The 19,433-nt window shown below is 39.1% G+C and overlaps 1 protein-coding gene across 12 annotated transcripts in view; it reads right to left on the bottom strand.

Moving 5' to 3' along the window:
- The window catches only part of Myo6 (myosin VI), a 149,731-nt gene that overhangs the window by 82,623 nt on the left and 47,675 nt on the right, over positions 1–19,433 (bottom strand). For all 12 annotated transcript variants that reach the window (XM_040740225.1, XM_040740224.1, XM_040740233.1 and 9 more), the window contains 5 exons: positions 18,686–18,827; positions 14,874–14,943; positions 9,154–9,227; positions 6,527–6,656; positions 230–335 (listed from right to left, as the gene is read on the bottom strand). In XM_040740225.1, coding sequence (XP_040596159.1) covers positions 230–335; positions 6,527–6,656; positions 9,154–9,227; positions 14,874–14,943; positions 18,686–18,802 — 497 coding nt within the window. In that variant the 5' untranslated portion in view covers positions 18,803–18,827. The remainder of the gene's footprint in view (positions 1–229; positions 336–6,526; positions 6,657–9,153; positions 9,228–14,873; positions 14,944–18,685; positions 18,828–19,433) is intronic.

Genomic DNA, 19,433 nt, shown 5'->3' with positions numbered 1-19,433 from the left:
CCGCATCTGGAAGAGTAATGTTTTATTTATGTACTATTTAACGAGTACAGTTTTGGGTTTGTGAGATGAGGAATATAAACAACACAATGGCATGAATGTGAGGATGTGAGTGAGCTTAGCATTGCTGAACTTCAAAGTGGGCAGTCGACAAACTAATGGTAAAGTTTTCTTTTTACCATGAAAATAACGTCAGACTACTCAAAACATTTCAGATTAGCTAAATACTCACCTCAGAACAAACTTCGTATTTTCTGTTTTGCCTGCTCCCGATTCTCCAGACACAATGATAGACTGACTCATCTTGAGCACCTTCATGTCTCGAAAAGCCTTATCAGCTGGAGACAAAGTAATACAGTCACTGACAAGAGTTTACTATAAGGGCTTTTACTCCTATAGAAGTCATGAATGTGTGTTAAAAGTCATCCAAAGGTTTCTGTAAGTATTTACTTGCAATGTTCCTAACAGACAAGTAATAGGAAATCCAAACATCTCAAGATTGTGCTAGATTGTTAGACTGTCTCCACATTGACTTTGGCTCAGCTTGCCCAAATGCCAAAGCAGATCTGCCGAGGGACACAAAATGCTCAGTGTGCATAACTAACGAGGTCCCCATTGAAAAACAAGAAGGAATGAGTTTGCAATTAGAAATTTGGCAACTGAGTCCATTGTGAGAGAGAAAAACAACTGAAAAATAAATCTGAATTATTTCCACCTCCAACCACTTGCCTGTAAAATTTAGAGTTGCATTTTTACTAAAGCTGAGTGAGGGAACCCAAACGCACAAAGATAAACATCACATGTTTTCTCCCATCTTGAATCTTCAGATGTGTGTGTGTGTGTCGTTTGGAATAACCGCAGAAGTCAAGAAATATGCAGGGCCATCAGGAAGTGGGACTTTCAGGGGAGGTGAAATAGGATGCAGTAACATAAAGGGGATAATGGGACAAGAATGGTTAAATGGGGGTAGGAATGGGAAGACAGGATAAAAGAGCGACTAAGGAGAGGGGTGTGGAACGGAAGGGCAGGGTGAAGGAGGGAATGTGGGGAGAGAGAACTCACACTAAAGACTTCCTGAAAGCAGTCATGAACATCTACTACTGCAGAAGCTTCCTAAAATACAAACATATCCTCTAATGGAACAACAATGCTCCCACACTCAGAAAGATAAATATCTCACATTTTCTCTCTGTGACTTGAAAGCAGAGGGGAGACGAGCTTGTGAAGGGGAGGGGCCAGCAAGAAAGAACAGAGGGACAACAGAGGATAAACAAGAGGAATATATGAGAAAAACACATGATATAATTTCCTATGAAAATGTCATCATGAACTCATTTTTGCATAGCAAACATAAGCTTTAATAAATCATAAACAATATCTCACCACAAAAAAAATTTAAAAATTAGTTGCAAAGCAATTTGGCTCAAGAAGACAATTATTTTTCACTCCAACCATGTGCTATTCATTCAAACAAAAATAGCTTTATAAATGGCTTTTACTCTAAGAATAAGCTACGTATTGCATGTGTATTCCCAGCAGTCCACTGTGATGGAAGCATCTGCCTGCAAATTGATGTTGCTGGGAGACAGAGGAACCTTTGGGAAGGAGGACCCAGTAAGAGGCCCTTGGGTGACTGGATACACACTCTGAGAAGGTGGTTTCTCTCCTGACCCCTTGAGTTCTTACAAGAGGGTTGCTATAGCAAGCCTGGTACCTCTGATTGTATCCAGAAAACACCATGTCCTACAGTCATCCACCACCTCTGCTCTCATGGTCTCTCTGCCCCCTCTTCAACGATGATCTCTGAGCTTCTACGTCTGGTTGGAGATCAACTATGTGTTCCTGTGCCAAGAGGGGATACAGCCAAGAGGTGGTTCACACCACAGAGTCTGTGCCATGCTATGGATTATGATGCTCCCAGGCTGTGAGCTAAATAACCTGCTTCTTCATGAGAGATATTTCAGTAGTAACACAAGACTGACAAACAGCACCATAAGCAGCACACACATCCCACTGTCCAACCTACAAAGGCCTTCTTACAGTTCCCCTCATACTGCCATTCTAAACACCTTTAATAGTAAAGGCTAAAAAACAAAAGCTGGTTTATTTCCATTTTAAGTATATAACTTTTCTCCAGTGACAAGCTTCATTACATTCAGATTCTCATGACTGTACTGATAGGAGAACATTCCAGTGTTCACCAAGGCATCTGAGAACTGTAAGACAGTCGGGTGTAGCACTGCTTCTGAGCAGCATGTTTATCTGCCCATATACAATAACCAAATCTATAAGTGAAGTGTAGTTAAGTCAAAACACAAGCACAGGGGAAAGTCTAAGGAGAAACAGACTACACGACAAAGAGCACCAAAAGAAAATGTCCAGCTGCTGCTTATGTCTGACTACAAAGGCTTAGCCAACACATCCAAACTAGTCAGGTTACAAGTGGAATGTAAACTCTAATTCTGATCAATTGCTTCCCCTCTCTGTGCCTCCAAACCAGAATCTTCAGGATGAGAGGCTGAGAAAGTCAAGACAGACACTATTGTTTTTCCACTTAGGTTCCTCAGTCACCTGAAATACTGTAATTTTATAAGGCTATGGTGCAAGACAGCACACACCTTTAATTTCAGCACTTGGGAAGCAGAAGCAGGTGGATCTCTGAGTTCAAGGTCATCCTCGTCTACAGCCAGGAATACAGAGAAAAACATTAGTCTCAAAAAAGAACAAAAACAAAACAAAACAAAAAAACCTAGTTCCAGTCTGGCCCAGGTAACATATTTACAAGTGATGTCCAAGCTAAGAGAAGAGGAGGTCTTGTCTCTGAGCTGTAAACGAGACCATCTTTAAAATAGGGCTGATCATAGGAATAAAAAATACCATGGTGACACATGCTGGCAATTCCAGCATTCAGGAGGTAGAGACAGGAAGATCAGGCATTCAAAGCTAACCTGTTACATATTATGCTTTAAGTTAGCCAGCTCTCTTTCTCTCTCTCTCTCTCTCTCTCTCTCTCTCTCTCTCTCTCTCTCTCTCTCTCTCTCTCTGTCTCTCTCTCTCTCTCTCTCTGTCTCTCTCTCCCTCTCTCTCTCTCTCTCTCCAACCCAAAAAAGTACTATTAAGTCATCTTTTATTATGTCTACTTTCAGTGGAGCAAACTCAGAGGGCACAGGCATTTGATAAATAATGCATGATCTGCTCATGAGTTGACTACAAGAGTATTAGGTCCTCCCAGTATAGGATGCATGCTCCTAACAACACTAATACACCCAAAAGGCATACAGGTCTTGCAAAATATGTATTCAATGCATGGTATCGTTTATTAAATAATAAACTAACCAGGAGAACAGCATTTGCAACCTGACACCTGAAGGACTGGACAGGCATGTGACCAGTATCTGTGACCTGACCCATGAAGGATTACCCAGGGTGTGCCAGGAATCTGAGAGCCTGGGAAGAAACCCTGCCACCAACGCTAGGGAGACTACACTTAGACTCTGTCCCCACCCAGTTTTCTCCCCTTTACATTTGTCCTTTTTCTCTATTTGGCTGTCACTCCAGTAAGACAGCTCTGTTCTCTTATCTTTCCCATCTCTTTCCTTCTCCCTCTCTCCTCCCTTACTTTATCTATTCTTTCCCTTTTTGTTTTTCCTTTGATTGGCTTTCCCACAGACCACGTGATAGCCTAGTGTGTGATCTCCACATCTCAGCCACTTTGGACCTGGAACTCTTTTAGGTTATTTGATTGGTGTATTCCCCTTTCTCTTTTCGTTCTACCTGTAGCAAAAACTGCCTTACCCTGGAAGCATTTCTACTAAAATCAAGCCCAAGGCAAGAGTTTCCTCTTTTTCCACTCTTATCAACATAGTGCTTCAAGTCTTAGCTACAGAAATAACACAATAGAAGGAGATAAGAAACACAAATAGAAACATTAGTCAGTATATCCAAATTAACAGATGATATAACTAAACATGAAACCCCAGAGTAGGCAACAGAAAACTCCTAGCACTAATACACTCTTCCAGAAATGTGACAGGATACAAAATAAACATACAAAATCAGTAACTTTCTCATACACCAATAACAATCATGTTGAGAATAAATCAAGGAAGCAATTCCATCTATAATTGCCTCAAAAATTAAAATAAAATACCCTGGAAAACACCCAACTAAGGGAGTAAAAGACTACAATGAAAACTTTCAGTCCTTGAGAAGAAGAAATTGAAAAGGATACTAAAAAAGTGGAAAGATCTCTCATGCTCATGGATGGAAATAATCAATTATGAAAATGGCTATATTACTAAAAGGAATCTATTGATCTAATGCAATATCCATAAAATGTCATTCTTCACATAAGTAGAAAAAACTCTTAAAATTTGTATGGGAAGACAAAACATCCCAGATAGACAAAGCAATCTTTAAAAAGAAGAACAATAGTAGAAACCATCATATTTGATTTCAAGTTATATTACAGATCCATACTACTATTGATGATGATGATAATAATAATAATAATAAAGACGCATAGTACAGGCACGAAAATAGGCACATAGATCAACAAAATAGAATGCAGGACCCAGCTACAAACCACCTTATTTTTTTTTACAAAGGTACCAAAAATATACACTGGAGAAGAGACAGTCTCTCATTCACATGTAGAAGAATGAAGCTAAATCCATATTTCTCATTCCATTCAAAAATCAACTCTAAGTAAATGAAAAATCTTAGTGTGGGACCTGAAGCTCTGAAACTGTGAGAGGAAACAGTAGGTCAAATATAAGAGATGTGCATGGGCAAAGTCTTTCTGAGTGTGCCTGAAGAGGTACCAGTCACTGAGTAAATAACACCAACAACTGACAAATATGATCTCATGAAATGAATAAACTACATAGCAAAGGAAGTTTTAATTAGGTGAAGAGACAACCCACAGAGAGGGAGAAAATCTTTTCCAGCTAGATATATCTAACAAATAATTAGTATCTAGAATACACAAAGATTTCAACAGGGGGCAGCAGAAAGAACAGAGAGCCAGAAAAAGGGATGGGAGAAAATTGGAATGCTGACTGCCAGGCATGACATGGCTGTCCCAGTCCTGAACTCATATCAGTTGTGATTTTTTTCTTTCAAAGTTTAGTTTTAATAACAAACATTTATTACATCAGTCTTTCTTCAAAATAAAATGGATGTGCAGGAGCAATTTCAAACAGGAGGTGATTATCTGGACAGCACTGGGCCTGTTAAAAACACCCTGTCGTGGAGGGGAGAGGGCTCACAGAGCCCCATCTCTTCCTAAGGATTTATACATAGTTAATGATTGATGGGGAGGCAGAGGCATTTTCTCCAGTAATGTAGCCATGATAAGGTGCCCACACTCCTGTAAACAAAACTAATTAAAACCTATTGGGTCACACACACAAAAGATGAAATTAGAAAGGGTGAGGTTAGAACAGGAAGAGGGTTAGTGGGTGTGGTAACAGGGTGAATATCATCAAAATACATTATGCAGATATGTGAAATGTCATAATGAAGAATTATGCATGATTAATATATGCAAATAAAAAGGAAACCCTTATATACTGCTGGTGGGGATGTCAGCTAGTACAACCTCTATAGAAAATCGCTATAACAGTTCCTTAAAAATGAAAAAATAAACAAATAAACCAATAAAGCTGTTACCATAGCTCAGTAAAATACGTGCCATGCAAGCCCAGCAACCTGAGTTTAATGGACACATGAAGGTGAAAAAAGAGAAATGAATTGACCCCCACACATGACCTACCCCAAGTTGTCTTCTGACCCCCACACATGACCTACCCCAAGTTGTCCTCTGACCTCCACACAAGCATCTTGCCATATGCAATCTCTCTGTCTCTCTGTCTCTGTCTCTGTCTCTCTCTCTCTCACACACACACACACATATATGAAATTTTTTAAAAATTAAAAACAACAACAGATTTACAAATCCTAGGTATTTACCCAAGGGACTCCAAGTCAAGATATCACAGAGGTACCTGCAAACCAGTGTTTGCCACAGCACAATTCACAATACCTAAGTTCTAGAACCAACTGAGGTGTCCAACAACATTGGAATAGATAAGAAAAATGTGCTATGGAAAAATTTTTAGCTATAAAGAAAAACAAAATTGCATCATTTGCAGGAAAATAGACATAACTGAAGAACATCAAATTAAGCAAAACTGAGCCAGTCTTGTGTCTTCTCTCCTATACAGTTCCATTTTAGGTGGACACATAAAATCACATGTAAATATTATATCAAAGTAGAGGTGAAACTGTCTAGGGAACAAAGCGAACTAACAAGAAGAGGGTAAAGAAGGAGGAGAAGCATAAGGCTGTGAGGGAGGGTGCATATAGTCAACGAACAGTAAACAGTTGCATAAAAACATCCTTGTATAACACAGTACCATGGACAATGAATATATATCCTTGAAATCTTTTAAGGGACGCAAAACAATTTAAAAATCAAGTAAATTTATATGATATAAGAAAAGACAAGAATTAAAATATAATTTACCAATTGCAAAGACATGAGGTGGCATCGTCCCAAGAGATTTTCCTTGATATGACTTTATTGTATCTGAAGAATATATTTTAGGTATATCAAAGTATGGATTCACTGCAATCAGAATGTTGGCGACATATGTCTAAGGAAGAAAGGCAGAAAAAGAAAATTGTTACTTTCCTTCAAAACTAAACAAGGCAAACAGGAGAAATACTCAACAAACAGAAACCTCCAATTCTCATATAAACAAGACTTCAAAATCTACATTTCTAGCCCTTAAATTAAATATTTTCTGATTTTTCAGAGCCCATCATTTCTCAAATTTCAAAGAATACTTATTTCCAAAGTTACTTCAAAGTCAACACCTTCAAAAACCAAGATTATACCTTCCCACTTCCCTATGTCTCTCAAAACAAAAACCCTTCCCATAGTTCTGTCGGGTCATGGCTTCACCACACACTGACTCTACTTACTAGTGTCACCAAGCTGAGTCCTACAGTTCACTTCAGGACTTCAGGTCACTGGTATCCTCCGACTATTCACCCTGCTCTTGAAGCATTTAAATGTAGCTCCGTCTGAACCTTCCCTGTCAATGAATGCTCAGGAGTGACTTAGCTCTGAGGTGGCCACTTGGTCTTGGGAGTTCTGCAAGCCACCACATGCTAACCACTAGCTGTTTTGTGAGCAACTGGAACTTACCTTTAAATATGAAATTTAATTTTGTTTTTAAAGATTATGGAAATGGACCAATAGAATTTATAAAAATTCTACTTGGATAGACAGAGGTTGTAGTTCTGACAAAACTAGGACATATAAGCCATACTTTTCTTTTTTCTTTCCAACTGTAGAAGAGAAGTGCTATAAAAATCCTGAGCTCTCAAACTGCTAAATGCGCACAACGTCTCCAAAGACGTTCGCTAGAGGAGAGAGAACAGAAGGGCTGGAGAGGCGGCTCAGCACTGTCTGCTGGTACAACGGATCCAGGTTTGGCTCCCAGAAGCCCCTTCTGACCTCCAGAGACACTAGTCACACACATGCTGCACAGACATTCAGGCAAAACACACATACACATAAAATAAAAAGAAACAAATCCTTAAAATTGAGGACAAAAAGTAAAGGATCAGAGAGTTCAGCAAAGTGAAAATGTTAAATGAGGTTCCTCTATTGTCTTACTCAAATCTAAGTACAAAATGTCAAGCTTAAATTGTTACTCTAAATGGCTTCCTTCCCATAATTGTGCATCTACATAAATAGAAATTAACACATTTATTTAGATTTTTATGATAATAACAGATGCATTTATGGATTGCCCACCTTTGATGAGTTTATTACTAAAAGGCCTAACTGGCTAAGAGAGAAAGAAGATTCCACTTCTGACTTAAGGCAACCTTGACAACACTAGTTCTTAAGATCTACTCAGAAGAGGTAACCTCCCAGCTATATCCCAGTTAATTTTCACTGACTTATTAGAAGTTAAACCATTTCAACTGACTTTAAAACTTAGTTGCTTCGGTATCTAAAACATTAAGAGTCTGTTCAACAGCAAGTTATAGATTGAATCAACTTTGCCTCTAAAAATATTTCTACCCAAGAATATCCATAAATATAGTCTTCACTCAGCTGAATTTGTGGAGTAAAACAGAGAAAATAGGAATCCTAACCCAACCACAACCAGAGGACAAGTAGATTCTTTGGGGATAGACTACATTAGCTCTATTTCCCAGCTGTCACTACTTGGACAGATGGCAAAGACTAAATGTAATTTAGTCAGAATTAAGTAAGTACAATTAGGCAAATTGATAGTGATATAAAAAATTAAGACTGTCATTTGATCTTGTAAATGTCAAAGAAGCCATGTGCATCCTTCGTTCAAAAATAATGAAGCCTCATCTTTCTAACAGGATACCAGAGTGTGGTAATCTATCTCCAGCCAATGAAAGAATCAATGACCAGGTCAGAGCAGAATAAAATCTCATGTGTGCCCAATGAATAATTATAATTAAAAAACAGTAGCTAAATATTCATCTGAGTGATCTGACACAAACAACTTACACCAAAGCCATTGTCTTTCTTTGTGTTTAATGATCTAGACTTCTAACGACCAGAATCTAAGGACTAAGAAATCCCACAGTTATTTAGGTTCCATGATCAGCATTCTTGTCCATGTGATACTTCTTCAGCTATTGCCTTCTATTCTACTTATTTTTCCTCATTTAGTTTTTTTAACTTCAACACACATAGGTTGCCTTACATTCTCTGCATTATGAAAAGTGAAACTAAGCAGATCTGTACCCATATATCAAAAATAGTTTTATATTTTGTCTTCTCCCCTTCCCCAGAGCTGAGGGTCCACCCCAGGGCCTTGCACTTGCTAGGCAAGTGCTCTACCACTGAGGTAAATACCTAACCCCAAGGTAGTTTTTTAAACACTCAAATTGGACCTGTGTAAGCCTGAAGTAGGTTAATTGGTTCTCTGGATTCATTTTCTCATTCTGCAGGTTTTATTAAACATCCACTATGTACCAGGCTCGTGGAGAGCAAGAATTGGAACCCTCATGTACATCACACTCAGACCAAGCAGGGCAAAGGTAAGTGAGCCAATTACCCACAAAAACGACAGTTATTGATAAAATACTTACATAGATTCTGTCTTTACTGTACCGAACTTTGACATTATGGAGGAGTGTGGCTTCATTTAAGTACATCAGTGAACCTATGACAAAATTTTAGATTAGAGAGTTGAAAAAGAGGTAAAGTGAAATTCATTATACATAATCACACTGGTCCCAGTTTAAATTCATGTGTGAGGGTAGATTTAATCTCTTGTTTTTAGAAGACAGGAAAACATAGACCTCGTGGGCTAGTGTAAAACAGATCCATCTGGGATACATTGCATTGGTAGAACACTTGCCTAAAATAAATCTTGTTTACTTACATCTGGGAGAACTTCAGATGACACATTTCCAGCTAGAGGAGTTACATATAGACAGTACCAGTGATGTGTTCTGCTGAGGGCAGGCTTAAACGCAGACTATCAATCAAATGGAAAGAACTATTGTAGACATTTATGACCCTACAAAGTAGATACTAAGCCAGTCCAATGCTCAGACGCTTACAGATAAGACAAAAAAAGATATAGTTTTAGATGGTAAGGGACAATCAGGCCATTTGGACTGTTCTCACAATGACTGATGAAGGGAGAGTCGTGCACATCTTAACCCAATGTATTTACAGAATCAGAGTGACTCCCTTGTTTTTCTGTTCTGTTCCAGTGATCTGTCCCAAGTTCTTCCCCATTTAGTTCCTACACACTCCCGTCTCCTATGCTTCGTTTGCACTACATACTGGAGCAGACAGTACACTCCTCCTACCTACTTTGCTTGCTGTTGGGACCATAATTTTATCAATTATCCAAACTGAAAACAGTAAGTCAGCATCTTGTCCTCCTATTTTGAAGTCAGTTCCCAATCTTCACATCACATAAAAAAAAAAATATAGCCCTTTGTCAGGCTCATGGAAATATAAAGTGTTAACACAATCTGAATTCCTAGCATGCCCCTCCCTCCTTTTCTACAGCTCCATTGCTATGTAGGATTGCTGTGCAGGCCGCACTACCTCTTTTGTGGTTCAAGTGACCTCTATTTATCTACTACTTTAATCTCTGTTCTCTCCAGTCCAGACTGAAGAGTGGGTTAAGTAAACTAGAGCACTAACTAAATCTCTCTCCAACTCAAAGAATATTGCTGGGGCTCAACTACAAACATTCACCTTAAAATCTATCCAAGGCTGTTAATAAACATGCATTCGAGTGGTTATTGTTATGATTTTCTCTAACCTCTTTTAATACCTAACTTGGATACAAACAGCTATTTATCAAACCCACTGTCTATTTATACACTGTCTCTGCCTACAACATCCTCTCCATCTATAGATATATATATATTAATATGTATAACTATATATACTTTAAAACCTTTTCTCAAAATGCTGCTTTGAGAGACACACAGGCCTATCTCAAAATGATACTTCTCCAACCTCTCTCCTTCCAGAGCTAGTCTCTTCTTTGCAATTTCTCCTGCTCCTTTCCACATCTGTCAGGATGAGGATGGTAATTTTATACATCTGGTTTTAGTTACTAACCCAAATACTTAAGGGCAAGGTGCTGCAGAGTTCACTTGTTTTACATGGTCGCTCACTGAAGACATAGTACATCTTCAGTACCTGCATTCCCAGTATACAAGTCAACAATGCCTACAAGAGCCTCTTGCTAGATTATCTTGGCAAAGGCCATGTATCTGCCTTGAGACAATGCAGTCAGTTCACTTTTCAAGGGCCCCATTGCTTTCTGATGCCACTGAAAGTAAAGTAAGAGAGTACTAAGCATGTTGGGGCTCCTAACATTTGAGTCATAGATTTCCCTTGAAGTGGAGAGAGATTTGGAAGGACTCGGGCAGCAGAGGTGCCTCTGGTTTGGGTATCTAATCACCTTCACTCTCTATCCCTACTTTTCTTCCACCTCATCCCCTAGAAGCCCGATCTACACATTGCTGTTTCTTTATTCAAAACGCTCTGCTGAGCCTCTCCCCACATCTCGCTTTCCTCTGAGACACCTGCTTATGCGCTAGCATAGCTCCCCCCAAGTGAGAACTGCTGACAGCACTGCACACGCACCCTTTAAAGTCAGCCGTGTATCGACCATGTAACCCTATACTGACATGCGGATGGCTACCAAGTCTTCTCTTCACCCCATTCCTTACTCCCCACCTGCCTTCTCGAGGATATCTGTTCATTCAACCAAATAAACCCCAACAGAAGCAGTATCTGTCGGTGGCAGGAGGACATCCAGTCACACTGATCAGGCTATTCCATCTTCACGGAGGAAGTCTGCTGTTTGTCAGAGTGGGAAATGCTAAGTTTCACCCACCTCCCTAGTGATATGATCCAGGAATGTTCACAGGGGTCCCGGAAACAACATCCTGCCCCACCTAGTTCCATCCCACCCTCCTCTGGTAGCCAGCTCTGGGGTTACTTGGTTTGGCTATTTACACACACTACTCTATATGAACTGCTTACTTTTTAACGTCTAAGTATTTATAGATTTAACTATAGCTAAAAGAGCAATATTTTTTTTGAGACAGTGTGTCACTATGCACCTCTGGCTGGCCTGAAACTCATTATCGAGACAAGGCTGGCCTTGAACTCAGAGAGATCTGCCTGCTCCACTTCCAAAGAGCTATGATAAAAGGTGAGCATCACTGCACCTTGAAGAATACTATTTTTATTTTTCAGTGCATGCACACATGCATGCATGATGGAAGATGCATGGTATGACACTGAGTGGATCAGAGGACAGCTCTGTGGAAGTGGTTCTCAGCATCCACCTTTACATGGACCAGGGAAATGGAAGTCATGATTCAAGCACCTTTACCAACTGAGCCATGTCACTGCAAAAGCTCCAAGTCTATCTTTTTCCTTTCTGGGAGTGTTGGGGATTGAACCAGGGCCTCGTGCATGCCAGTCAAGAGACCTTTAAAAGTAAGGCATTATAGACATATAAACACAATTTATTCCCTTGGACACACCTTGGTGATATATACCATACCAAAAATGTTTAATGAAGAACACCTGTGACTTCATTAAATTTATACTAATGACCAGAGATTATCTGAATATTTCAGATCCTATTTACTGACTACAGCTCTAGTTCAGTGACAGAGAGGGAAAAGGAGAAAACACAAATGATTTCAACATCATGAAAGCCAATCAATGATACATATGTTACTGAAGAAGTCATCTCATCACTGAAACTGAAGGGGTAACTTCTAAGATTCTTTCTGATTTTACACTCTATTTATCTCAACATCTGGCAGGTGAATATAATGTTCATGAGGAATGTTATAGGCAATGTAAGTAATAGTACCTTAAATTCAGCATGAAACTGTGCTATTGTTTTCTATTTAACTTCTGGATTTACCATGAATTATTTTTCTATTCTGTTACCAATGCCAAGAATCAAGTAAAGATGGAAAACTAATATATTAATCTCTACATATAAAACATCCACACATGAAACTTAAAGTTAAAAGTAGGAATTGAGTTTGTTTTAAAATATAACAATACCTCTGGGTATTGACTTGGTTGGTTGGTTGGTTGGTTGGTTGGTTGGTTAGTTTTGAGGCAGGGTCCTGCTACCCAGCTTGTGAATTCGGGTCCCTCCTACCTCAACCTCCTAAGTGCTTGGACTACAAGTGTGCACCACCACGACCATCCCTATACCTTTGCCTCTGGCTAACCTTTAGCACACAGCTCATGACACACTACAGGTATCGGGTATTTAACCACTGCATTTTCACTATGATCTAGTGAACACAGGGATGATCTGAAACATAAGGCAAACCGCAATTGGAAAGGCTGGTGTGATAATGACAAGTCTTAGACCAAACACTAGGTGAAGGAACAACTTCAGCAAAGAAAAACACCTATATTATAAAGTCAGCCACCGAAACTGCTTAAATGACAGGGCTTCGGAGGAGGGACTTCAAGCCAGGACAGGCTATTGCACGATGAGAGCAGCCAGCTTCCACCAGGTGCCATTGCTATCACTCTCGATCATCAGTGAGAGCATTGGGAAGGGGAAGCAAACCCTACTGGGGCCAGGGAAGGTCAGCAGTGGTGAAGCATAGCACAGCAAAGGAAATAGGAGAGTTGGAAAACACTAATTCAAAAAATAACAAATGGAAAAGTCAAATCTATTACATTTAGCTACAGGTGAATGTGTCTCTTAAGAAAAACAAGTTAACATATGAAGAGGATCAGTTGTTACATTATATACCCTAGCAAATTTTTGTTACATTTGTATATGTTTCGGGGAGTGGCAATGCAAGGTATAATATGTGGGAATCAGTTTTCTTCTTCTACCATGCAGCTCCTAGAGATCAAATCCAGGTCCTCAGGTGTGTGGCAAGTGCCAGTACCCACTAAGCCATCTCACTGGCCTCCCTAGAAAACTTTAACAGAAAGGTACTTCTTGTTATTTTCAACCTGATTTAGTTTCCTTTCTGGTCTGCTTTGAATATTTCTCAAAACTGCATTGTTTTGCCAGACAAACTCTCTAGCAAGGTGAGAAAGGAAGAAAAATGATGTCTTTACTCCTAATAATAACAGCTGTGGTTTATTCGGTCTGCGGAAGTTAGATACTCTGCTAAATGTCTTGAGTGTATCCCCCTCTAAGCATGCAACACAGATAACTACTCCTGCTTTGCAGATGAAATTCCCAAAAGAGGAGCAATGTGGCCTGCAGGCACATAAGCTTCCAAACTGAAGTCAGGATCAGAAGCCTTGACTGCCTCACCCTCGGCTCCCAGAGCCCCCAGCACTATTTCACAACACCTGTAGTTACATACGGGGTCTCTCAGGCTTACTCAATTGTAAACCCCAGTGAAAACCAGTAATAACAAAGCTCGTCTTCTTTCTGGAGAGTATTTAAGGTCAGATACTTCTAAGGAAATCCATGGTAACTAGAAATGATCCTCAAATACCACGCCTACCTCACTACAGTTTGGATCTAGAATATTCTTTGGTAAAGCCTGCAGCTTCACTTGGAGCAGTTGGGAGTCAATGGGCAGGGCTGTCACTGGGGTGTGCCAAAAAGAGACGATGGGGACATGAGATTTTCTTTGCTTCCTGGCTTTAGTGAAATAAGCGATTCCCCCTACTGCATGTTCCTTCCATAATGTACTGTACTTCACCAAAGGCACAAGTGGAGGGGTCAATTTACCATAGATAGAAATCTCCCAATCTACAAAGCCAAACAAAGCTTCCCCCCTCTGCAAATTAACTCAGATATTTTTGTTATAGTGATGAAGACCCACACAATGAATAAAGAATTTTTCACCAAGTATTTTAAGATATCTATAATTCAAATTAATACTGGTTTAATATAATGCTCTTAAATAAACTTTTCAATTATAAATTATTCAGCAGTGTTGTTTGTTTTGTTTAACATTGGTTTGCCATATCCAGACAGTGATATTAATTGACTCTGGATGTCAACTTCCAAATTACTATGAACTTTGGAATGACTTTAGAGACAGCTAAGAAGAGACTTTAGTTGAAATTTCACACTAAATTATCACCCTTCCCACACACAACTGAAATGACAGCAGGAGACACTCAAGAGAATTTCACAGAAGAGCACATGGGATACAGGAATAAACCTAGGCCTCCCAAGCTCCAGGGAGATCTTATCAAGCCTGTGTGCTCTGACCTAGTCTCCTGTACAAGTAAAATAACCAGAAACTTACTTTCTAGAAGCAGAAACTCCATGGGATGGAGAAATAACTTTGAAATTAATACTTACAGTTATCTTCCACATCTTTTTTACTGTCCTCCTCTGCAGGGAATACTTGGTTTATGAGAGCCAAAAATGTCTAGCAAACAACAAACAAACAAAAAGGTTTGAGCATTTGAGGCTTTTAGATAGTAAAAAAGATAAGGAGTTCAGCTAATTGAATATATTGCAATGAGGTAACAATATGTTAGAGTATAACACAGATTCTACTACTTAACAAAGCACTCGTTCAAAAGTCAATAATTTTCATCCAAAACTATGTCCACTACTACTGTAGACATGAATCAACAACAGCAATTAAAAATAAGTACCCCAGGTTTTCACACCCACAGTGAGACAAAATAACAAACACACTAATCCTAACAAAGTAATAAACACGCCAATCCTAAATTTCTACTTAGAAACATGCTAGTTACCAAAAACTAAAAGCACTTTAATGTTTGCATATAAACAATTTTATTGTTTTAAAGGCAGGAACATTCATAATCACATAAAGCATAAGCAAACTATTAATGTTATTTGTGAAACATTATTTGACATCAATTCCTACATAAAAATGTGTCAAAAATACAAAATTATCCAGTCCGTATAATTAAAAGTACCCACAAATAGCTGGGTGTGGTGGTACATGCCTGCAGTCCCAGCACTTGGAGATACAAGCAGGGGGATTAGGAATTCAAGGTCATGCTTGACTATATAATGAGTCATGGCCAGTCAAAGCCACATAAGACCCTGTCTCAACATAAAATTAACCCATAAACAAATTTGCATGCATTCATCACTTAAAATGCTATGAGAGACACTGCAGAATTAAGATAGCATCTTGTAACAGAGAACAAATGATCTCAAATTACATCTAAAGAGAATTAAATTTTAATTCATGCTATCTCAACAGTTATTTATAAATTTATACCTCTAAATAATTACAATTAACTCTTCTGGGTGACAATTCCAACTGTATCAAATTAAACTCTTAAGAAAAACAGTTTGGTTCTTTTACAATAATATTGGGGGGCTGGAGGTTTAGCTCAGTGGTAGAGTTTATGCTCAGCATAAATAGCCTTGGTCTGATCTCCAGTACCAAAATAAAAAAAAACAATTTGTAACACTATGTGTGCAAGAATACTGTATATAATAAGGTGGTCATAGTTTATGAAGTAAAATCCAGACTTCAAAGAGGATTCCAATTTAAAGTTGTAACAAATTTAGTGGTGTGGGGGCATCTCAGTGGTAAAACTCTTGTATAAAATACATGATGCCCTGAATGCACTCTCTAATACCCACTAACACAAAAGAACAGCAACAACGCCATACCCAATTTACACCTGTTAAACGCAACTCTCTGAAAGTTAATTCTTTGCAATCTAATACATATGTTTTCTTATAAATGTGGAAGGTTTGGAGGAGAGGCCACTCTTTCAAACATGAACCAGACAGTGAACATTATGTAGAAGAAGATAGCATAAAACAATCAATTCATTGCAATGATTCTGTAGGAAAATCCATTCTGCAATAGCTGCTAATACCACAGAACAGTGTATACACTTGTCACAGCCTAGTAACAGAGAGGTTGGTGTTGACTGGCAGGAGCTATAGCCAATGAAAAAGACTCCAGATGAGGAATGAATGCTCCGGAGGAGGGGCAACCGACTTCCTTAAATGATAAGGTTAACAGCAAGCTGAGTCCAGAAGTCTCCCTCTTCCTTCAGGCCCCAAATTAACAACCAGCCTCTATTGTCTCTCCCCCCAGGAAACAAATGAATGAATGTGTGAGGGTGTGGGATCCCTTGGAACTGGAGTTTGCAGACAGTTGTGAGCTGCCATGTAGGTGTCTGGAAGAGCAGCCAATACTCTAAATCGCTGAGCCACCTCTCCAGTCCCCTCATTTTTTGTTTTTTGGGATTTTTTAAAAATTATTTTCATCAAAACATTTTTGCTTTTCTGTTAGGGAAGTTTTTCCATTATAAAAAGAAAACCAGGGCCCAGTAAGATGGCCCAGTAGATAAAGGCACCTGCCATTAAGCTTAGGGACCTGAGCCTATTCTCCTAGGACCCATGTAATGAAGAAAGAGACCCTCTCCCTCAGGTTGTCCTCTGATTTCTACTCAAAAGAACTTTGTACAACATAAATACACACACACACACACAAATAATAAAAATAATTTTTGTAAAGGTAATAGCTTAGGCCTCCAAAATATTTTTAGACTTTAGTTTATAGTATAGGATTGAATTTGTAGATCCATAAAAATTTATGTGACTCCCTAATTTAAACTATGCTTTCAGGTTGGTGAGATGGCCCAGCCATGAAACCTGAGATCTCCAGTTCAATCCCTGGGACCCACAGGGTGGAAGAAGAGAACCAATTCTTTCAAGTTAGCCTCTGGGTATACATGCACAAATTCACACAAACACACACGCAACAAGTAAACAAATGCACCAAAAATAATTGAATTAAACTGCACTTCTACTGGTTCTATATATGTACCTCATTAACACTAATATGACATAATTCAAATACATTGAAATATGTAAAATATATTGCAAAAGCACATCCCCTTAAATCAAGTTTCTTTTGTTCTTGAACTGAATTATTCTGTCACCTACAAATGTGACAGGCCTCAACAGAACAGACTCGGGAAGGACTCCCCTCACTTCATTCTGGTCTTTTAGCTCACTGTGCTCATAAAACATGTTAAGCAAAAGGCAAAAGCTTTCAAAATTTATTGTGTGTGAACTTTTAAAAGCACACTTTTTAAGTAGGCAGTGTGCGGTAAGTACACAAGGTACCGCTAATGAGGGAAAATGAGAACACTTTATCTTTCCTTTCCTGAAGGCATCTTTAATTGGCCTCCACCAGCATGGCACAATATATATTATGCGTTCTGGTTCCTGGGTTGTTTACAGCAACAGAACAGTCTTCTCTCATGAGAGATCCACCTTATTTTTCTAAGGTTCCCAGAAGGATGGCAGTCATGTGGCAGTAGTGAACCACATATCTGTAGAATGTAAATTGTTCATGGATATTTGCAGAGCCTGAAGTAAACAGAAATTACATACACATATTTGGTAAGAAGAAATGTTTAATAGTATTATTTGTTAGACTTAAAATAGGAGGCTGTGGTATCAAAAAATACCCAATCTCTCAAAGACTGAAGGATACACGTCTACACTGTAGGCTCTGGCTGTACGCAACTCTTGGTCACTCTCCCCAACTTCCACTTAGGAATCCTGACTAGTCTATGTCTAAGAGTTTATAAAAGGAAATAAATAATGTATGAACAGAAGTAAAGTATGGTTTATACTATTACCATAAAAATAACAATATGTGGGGTGCTTAAGAGTCAAATATCTTTAATAAAAAGATATTTGTCCAAATTCTACTCTATATAAGTTTAAGTTGAAAATAAACCAAAAAAATAAAAAGATGCAAAAGCTGAAGCCCCCAAGCAGAATTTGACATCACAGCAGCAGTCACATTATCATGTTTACTCTGTAACACATTGACTACATTATACATTACATCCATGCCAGTTATTCTAGTAGTGTGGCATATGGGATAAAAATGCTGCCACTGACTGTATTTTATCACACCACTAAGAATGTTAGGTTTCTGATTATCATAGGATCCTATTTTCTCATAGTACACACTTCCCATTTAATCAAGGAAGTCAATCCCAAACTTAAGTTACATTGTCAGACATTGGTTTTCACCATGATGGCGGGAATGTCTACTTCGTTTTCACCTTTCTTCGGGGAGGGGCAGGATACTTGTGGCTGTAAGTGAAAGAGGTCACATTTTGAGATCTCTCTGAGAAACTCACCTTGCCTTTTTGGTTCAAGGGTTCAATTGTTAGGCTGTCAGGGCCAATGTCCACAATATTGCCCATCTGAAATCCATCTGTGGGGTGGGGAGCCCAAACGGGCTTTCCATCTTCCATTTTGCAGAAGGTTATCCACTATCTCCTGTTCAAAGGAACGAGTAAAGCAACATGAATAACTGTGGAGATGCTCTTAAAATGTGTCTCCTTTACACATGCATATGCAAATCTCAAGTCATAAAAACACCTGCTACCTCTCCCCCATCCTGCTACCTCCATCTCCCCCATCCTGCTACCTCTACCCCCCATCCTGCTACCCCTCCTCACCCCATCTTCTACCTCTTGCCCTCTGTCCACCTTAGATAAGGAAGGCAGAGGCTGCTCCACCCTCAAGGAAGTCCTGTAATCTCTCTCCTTCAGTCCTGAATTTACCGGAGAACAGTTCAGGAATGGAAGTGCTCATACTTTGTACCTGTCATCTGAAGGTAATTTAGAATACTACCTCCAGGAATCTGAGTTGCTCAATAGTCTTATAGGAATAGATATTTAGGTACAAAGTCAACAGGGTGTAAAAAGAACTCATTCTGGACCTGGAAGGATGCAGGGAATCAGCTTCCTGGGGGTTCCCTGGGTCTGAGACAGCAGGCACGTACTCCCCAGGCTCATTTCCACACAATTGCTCAGCATATGTTTTCGTTTTCTTACTTTGCTGCTTATTTGAAACTCACAGTCAAGTGAACAAATCTGAGTA

The sequence above is a fragment of the Mesocricetus auratus genome, unplaced genomic scaffold, assembly GCF_017639785.1.
Source record: "Mesocricetus auratus isolate SY011 unplaced genomic scaffold, BCM_Maur_2.0 Super-Scaffold_100691, whole genome shotgun sequence".
Lineage (NCBI taxonomy): Eukaryota > Metazoa > Chordata > Mammalia > Rodentia > Cricetidae > Mesocricetus > Mesocricetus auratus.
Note: the sequence above shows the minus strand (reverse complement) of the source record. Positions and strands in the feature narration are given on the sequence as shown.